This window comes from Globicephala melas, chromosome 8, assembly GCF_963455315.2.
Source record: "Globicephala melas chromosome 8, mGloMel1.2, whole genome shotgun sequence".
NCBI lineage: Eukaryota > Metazoa > Chordata > Mammalia > Artiodactyla > Delphinidae > Globicephala > Globicephala melas.
The window spans coordinates 6,204,355-6,211,149 of NC_083321.1; the positions used below are offsets into that span (position 1 = coordinate 6,204,355).

Sequence of the window (6,795 nt, forward strand, 5' to 3'; positions counted from 1 at the left end):
TTTAGCATTGGATGTCAAAGCATCTTGAAGCCAAGACGTAGCATCTGTTTCAGCTCCAAACTCTCAGCTTCTAGAACAGGGTGGGCCACACACAGAACACTCAGGTGTTGAGTGAATGAATGAATGAGTGCATGAGTGAATGAAGAAATGCCAGGGCTGTCAGCAGGTCCAGAGTTTACCTCCTAACCTCCAGGCTCCTGTTGGGACCTCTCAACCTTCTCAGGTCACTGCCCTTCCCTTTTCACAGAAGTGCATGACACCAGGTGTACCAAAAAGGCAAACTGGACTTTATTATAAAGTTGGCTACAAAGTCACCGCAGCACCACGAGGTGACCACCTGGGTAGTCCCAGGCAGTTGGGCAGCCGGGTGAGTCCCGCACCAAGTACACGCACTCGTGCAAGCACACGTGTGACGGCGGCAGGTCTGCCTTCCTCCATCGGAAAGGAACGTAGCGTCTCTTCGCGCCCCCCACCCCAGGCGCGGGGCGCAAAAGTCACAAGAAGGGCCGCCAGGGCGGCAGAGTCCATCGGAATTGAAATCCCGTTACTGGTGTGTAGAGAATTCTACGTGGGTGTCAAGAGCCCCTCAGGGCACAGGCTGGCCCAGGTGGGCACTGCCTTTCCCCCACCAAGGCCCAGGGGTGGCTTGGCCCCCAGGAGTGGAGAACTGGCCCAGGCCCATGGGGCAGCGCGGGGCGGGGGAAGTGAGACTCCCCCATTCTCCGCTTGAAATCCCATTCAAGGAAACTCACTACGAGTGAATACAGATTGAAATGGAAACTGGGATTGCTTGATGTCTCTAAATTTTAAAAAGAAGCTCCCCTCCCTTGCCCTCCCACCTCCCCCCCCCAAATCCTGCAGGGCCTGGGGAATCGGATCTATCCCCCTCTGGCCCCCAGAATCCCCCCAACAATCCCGGGGGGGTGGAGAGCGGCTCCATGTCTTGATGACAATATGCCATACTTGACGACGTTAAGTCACAGACTTATTCAAAACGTTGGTTCCCCTCCACTTCCATCTGCAGAGAGAGAGAGAGAGAGACAACAGTCAGTTAGGCCTATTAGGAAAGACAGGCTGAGGATGTGGTGCACTGTTGGCACATAGTATGGGCTTCCAGTACGCTGGTCCAATGACTGAATGATCACCAGAGGCTCAGAAGATACGGGAGTAGTTTGGATGAATGGAGTGAAATTATGTCTGTGGTTTTGGAAAGGATGGAGCCATAGCAGGGACACTCTGTCGGGGCCAGGGGCTGAGTCCCACTCTCTTTCCCAAACTCCTATAAGCTCTCACTCTGTATTCCCTTTGGGGGACAAAGAATACTGAGATAGAGCTCTAAACCCGCTTCCATCAGTTTGTTGTGCAACCTCAGGGGAGTTTCTTTAACTTCGGGATCTTGACTGTCTTCATCTGTAAAATGGGGTGGGATGGCTGATCTAGGTCCCTCGTAGAGTTAAGAAGCACAAACCGTTACCCAAGATTCTCTTGCATCTTATCCCACACCCCTAATCTCTGCCCCCCAGGCCTACTTGTCCAGAACTTCCATATTGTTTTCATTAGTTCTTATCCTAACCGCTATCCTACACAGCAGGTGATCTTATCCTATTAGTGAAACTGAGGAACAGAGAGGGCAGTTTACTCATCTAACTCCACCCAGCACCTCATTGGCAGGAGAGGAACTTGAGTTCTTGAACATTTTGGCTCAACTCACCTTCATGGAAGCTGTCTTGAACTTGGCTCTGGAGTTGATGCAACTCATCAGTAAACCCATCGTAGGGGAATGCTGAGACACCTGTCTCAAAGGCGGTTTCGTATGTGGCCAGGTCCTCCAGGAAGCTGCTATCTTCTGGGGACAGGTTGTTGCGAGGTGATGGGGCCCCTCCTGGGACTGCTGCCTCAGGATCCTCTGAACTCCATTCCCCATTGGGGTCTGGGGTAGAGAGATCCATGAAGATGTCTTCCACGGGCGTCTCTTCCAGGAATATATCAGGGTCAGTCAGGAAATCCAGGTCCTGGCATTTCCAGGGTTTTAGGTCCAGGCTGAGCACAGGGGGGCCAGCTCCTGCCAGGGAAAGGTTAGGGTCCAGGGGCTCCAGCCCGCCAAGTGGCTCTAGCCCACCAGTGCCAGCCTCTGCTGAGAAGGGCCTGTCCATGCCCTGAGCCAACTGGCTGATCTGCTGGATGAGACGGTCTATCTCATTCTGCTCCTTCTCCGAATAGTGGAAGAAGCTCTGCTTGACTGGAGAGGCCTCAGGTGTAAGCAGGCCTTCGGGCACCAGGGGGACATCCACAGAGAGGGGGCCCCGGAGCTGGGCTAGGGCCAGGAGTGTGCAGTCCCCATTACCAGGGCTGCTAGGACTTGGGGGCAACTTCTCATAGAGAAAACTGCATCCCTCCTGGGCGAAGTAAGTCTTGGTGGGATTAGGGCTCAGTTGCTCTGGGAAAGTTTGGCTGGGGCTGTTCAGGTGTGCTTGGAATGCTGTGCTTGGAGAAGTCACCTGCTCATGGGCAGGGCTGTTCAGACGCTCTGGGAAGGTGGCAGTGCTGGGAAGCAGCTGATCTGGGAAAGTGGAGGTGCAAGGATCTTCATAGCTTCTGGCTGAGGTTTCAGTCAGTTGGCCTTGTAGTGGGCTAGTCAGTGGATCTGGGAAAGTTGCACTGCTGGGCGTCAATTGATCAGAGAAGGTCACAGTGCTCGGAGTCAGCTGTTCTTGGAGAGAGCTGGATGGAGTGGGCAAGTGGGTCTGGAAGGGCTCATGGAGGCTGAAGAGGAAAGCACAGCCTCCCGGCTGGTGGGGCGTGTAGGGTGGGGTGCACACAAGATCCTTGCTCAGGTCTGCTTGAAGAGAAGGCTCAGGGCCAGATGGGAATGTCAGGTAACTGAAGCCAAGCTCTTTGGGGGGTCGGGGAAGCTCTTCTGGTGTTGAGACAGCACCCAGCTCAGGAGCACTGGGGAAATTGGTGCTTCGGGGAGGCCCCATGGTGAAGAGTGGATTAGGGCCAGAGCATTGCTCCTGCGAGAGGATGCTCTCCGGGAATGAGGGCAGCATGGTCGGGGTGCCCAGGACATAGGCTGCCTGGGTTTCTTCAGAGTTTAACTGCTGGCGGAGGCTCCAGGCTTCCGTGTCACTGGAGAGGAGAGAAGAGGCAGCCGGTAAGGGTGTGGTGTCCATTCCCAGAGAAGTTCTCTGATTTGTATCTCCTCCATGTCCACCTCAGCTGCCTCCCAGGCCCCTGGCTTGCAGCTCACCTGATTGGGTAGTTATTGGCAGTAATGGGACCCTCCGGACCTTCTGAATATAAAAGGCAATAAATCCATGCCCAGCCTCCAGGCTTGGCCAGCAGTCTCACCACCATCTCTGCTTGAATATCTCCACTCTCAGCCACTGAGGAGAAAGAAGAGATGCAGAGTTAGGACGCCCATCAGACAGCACAACCTATTCTCCCCACTCTCTGACCTCTCCACTGAATTGGGGTATTCATGACATCCTCTTTTCTGACTACCTTAACCTGCACCATTCAACTCCCCACTTTGACCTCACCACTCAGAGTCCCCCAGTTCTGATTCTATTCTCACCTTGACTCCTTGCCCTAGTGTTCACCCTATAGCATCCAAAGCTGTTAGCCTCTGATATCTCCCCGACATCAGTCTTGATCACAGCCCTTCTTGGTCAGGTTTCCCATGCCCTTTCCCAACTCCCTGTCTTGTCCTCAGCCTCTCTGGACACTCACACAGGCGGTAGTGTTGAGCAGAAGCGTGGCCCAAGTCCTCAGGGTGCAGCAGTCCATACCATGATTTACAGAGCAGTTCACTGCGCTCAAAGCCCAGGTAGATTAGGACACTGGGAAGGTGGAAAGGATGAGGTCAGCTTTCTGTTTTCCCTGCTTGATACCCAGGCATCTCACTCCCTCCCAGGTCTTCTGCACCCTTAGATCCCATCCTCCCTGTCCCTGACTCCAGAATCTAGGGTCCCCTCACCTCTGACCTGCCTTTTCCCTGGGATCTGAACACTCTGGGCTTACCTCTCTGAGATGTCCAGCAGGGCCAGGTCCTTAGCGTGATGGCTCTGGAACATGGCCAAGAAAAGTGAGGCAGGGCCAGGACCAGGGCCAGGGCCAGGGCCAGGGCGGGGTCTTGTCTCCAGTGGAGCACAGAAAGCTGTGAACACAGGATTTCCTGCCCAGTAGGCCCCAGGTGGGTGAGCGTGGAATCGGCCTCGAATAAGCACCAGTTTGTTGCCTGCACTCTGGCGCCTGAGGGACTTGGAAGTGTTGAAGCGACAGCGGAAGAGGCGATCTAGGTGAGTGAAGAGAAAAACTGGTAAGAGAGTGAATGGCTGAGAGAGATGGCAAATGGGAAGGAGCAGGGCAGCAGGAGGCATATTGGATTGAGGAAAGGAGAAAGGAGTTCTCACCATTATCCAGAGCAGAGGGCAGGGTGAGTTGCTGGCGCACAGTTAGGTGGTCAGCTGGGTCAATGATGTCGTAGATACTGTCACCCTGGGCAACCAGGTCCACCTGGAGAAAGGTAAAGGAGAGATGACCATTAATGAAGGCAGCAAGAGCCAATCCTTGGCACATAGCATCTTGTAGGCTATAACTTCCTCCCCTGTAATTCCCAGATTCTCAAAAGTGGAAAACTCATTGTGTTCCCATCCGTGCTGCAGTCCAAGCTGAAAGGGTCCTCAGCACTCACCATGGAGTGGCCCAGATGCTCGCTCACACTCTCAGAGAGATATAGCAGCTTCCCCTCCGCCGTGAACACAAGCAGGAATCCAGGTAGTGCTGCCACTATGTCTTCAAGCTCTTGAGCTGAGAGAAGCCCTGTGGGGCCCGCCAGAGGAGTGCCTGCAGAGTGAGAAGACAGGGTGAGTCAGGAGTAAGACTGGGAAGCAAAGCAGAAGTGAGAAAGACATGGACCGGGTTTCAGAAAATTCTGAGGAATTTCTCATGGACCTGCTTCTGCACACACCTGTTGACCTGCTGCCCACAGCTCTTGCCCGGGGAACCTGTTGCTGGATCTCTCCAGCCAGCGAGCCCTTCGACTTCTAAGTCGGGGCTGGGGCTTTGGCGGGTCTGTGTTTCAGGACCACGGACAGCGCTCCAAAGCCGACCGAGCGTTCAGCACCGCGGGCAGTGCCTTGCAACCCGGTGGTGCTGTCAGCACCGCGGGCAGCGCTCCACCGGCTGCAGAAGAGCCCTTCCAGTATCGTGAACAGCATCTGTGCTTCCCCAGGCTTTGGCGGCTCCGTCCCTGTAACTTCCCGGGTTTCCCTTCGCTGGCTCCCCGGAGCGCCTCTACGCTGGTGGGGACTGGGGCCATTCCGTCCTGGCTCTCCCCCTCCCATAAGTCTGGCACCAGGGACACTATCCAGGCTCTCTAATCCTCATTCAGAACTAAGGTGAGGTTTGGACAGAACTCAGGAGGAAAAGTGGGAATTCCTGAGTTCTCCTAGTTCCTTCTCACCCCAGCTCGCCGACACGCTGCCCTAGACCTGCGGCAGTCCCAGTGGGTTCCCTCTGCTTCACTCTCCCCGGCGCGCGCCAGCTCGTGTCTCCGCCCCAGTTTGCTCACCTCCAGCGAAGAAGACGCCCTTGCGAGTGTAGATGCAGGCAAGACTCATAATGTGCAGGTAGGACAGCCGGACCTTGTCCGCTTCGGCCAGCGGCAGCAGCTCCTTGAGGTTCCGGATCTCAGCGTTGATCTGGTCGCGGCGCGCCTTGGAGGCGCCCTTGGTGGAGCGATACATGACTAGCGGCTGCGGAGCTCCAGCTCGGGCGCTCCGAACACCTGCGTTCCTGTCCCGACGCACCGGTGGCTTCCTCCTTGCTTCCCCGTCTCTCGCTCAGGCTCTTTCTCTCTCTGTCTCCTCTCCTGGGCTCCGCTCGGCTGCGCTGCCCCCCTTGCCTGCCTTGTTCCGCCTTATATAGCTCCTGTCAGGCGTGGGGGGCTCGCTTTAGAGAAAGGGGGGGCGGGAGGCTGGGCTAAGCAAGCTGCAGCGGGAGCTGCTGGCTGGGGTTGGGGGGGCGCGCTCCTCCTCCCTCCCAGGCTTCCGACGTCATCCCATGACGTAGAACGAGAGCGGGAGGGGTGCCGGGAGGAGGGGGAGAACGCAGGCTGCGGAGGGGGCCGCGGCTGGCGGCAGCTGCGCCGAGAGGCAGGCGCTGCTTTAGGAAGGCCTGAAAGGGGGTGCAGGGACCCAGGTATCCTAATGTATTCAGCTGAGGGAAGGGACAGGGCAAGTGTTGGGGCGGTCTGAAGCCCCTGGCAGGAAAGTCTGTAGAGGGGCTCGCTCTGACAATGATTTTTCTGAAGAGATAAGGGAAAGGGGAGGAGCAGGGTCGTACACAAATCCCCCCTCCCTATTTGCCAAAGGTCAAGTTCGTCTGGGGCGGGGCGATGGGGGTGGGGAGAAGGACCTTCCTTGGCCTCTGTGGGATAGGTCACAGCTGGGGTTTCTCTCTAGGGATTACTCAATCCGGGATTCCCTTAGTCACTTTCAAAGAACATATCTCCTCCTCCCCCCTTTCCAAAGCCGGGCCTTGCTGATTTAGCAGGGGGAGGCCGGTGGGGCTCTATGTCCCTAGGATGGGTGGGAAAAGGGTCCTGAGGGAGAGGAACCAGCTGAATCTGGCCTTGGTTCTACTTTCCCACAGCCAAGAATAGGAACACTTGCACCAACGCCGCAGTCGGCAGTGACTCTTCGTTTCTCTGTCAACTAATTAACCTCAGCCACTGACGGGGGAAACTGAGGCAGGGTCCCAGGGCCTGGTGAGGATCTGGGTCTACACCAA

The 6,795-nt window shown here is 56.1% G+C and overlaps 1 protein-coding gene across 2 annotated transcripts; it reads right to left on the minus strand.

Moving 5' to 3' along the window:
* Nucleotides 1–289: 289 nt before the first annotated feature.
* NPAS4 (neuronal PAS domain protein 4) lies at nt 290–5,890 on the minus strand. Of its 2 annotated transcripts, XM_030834024.2 has the most exons (8): nt 5,576–5,890; nt 4,697–4,848; nt 4,416–4,518; nt 4,024–4,297; nt 3,733–3,842; nt 3,251–3,386; nt 1,712–3,129; nt 290–1,018 (listed from the first exon to the last, which is right to left on the minus strand). In XM_030834024.2, exons 1-8 carry the CDS (start codon nt 5,748–5,750, stop codon nt 990–992), a joined length of 2,397 nt encoding a protein of 798 aa, XP_030689884.1. In that variant the 5' UTR covers nt 5,751–5,890; the 3' UTR covers nt 290–989. The 2 variants fall into 2 exon arrangements, with proteins under 2 accessions (XP_030689884.1, XP_060160363.1); XM_060304380.1 differs by lacking the exon at nt 290–1,018 and having other exon boundaries at nt 1,030–3,129.
* Nucleotides 5,891–6,795: the final 905 nt, after the last annotated feature.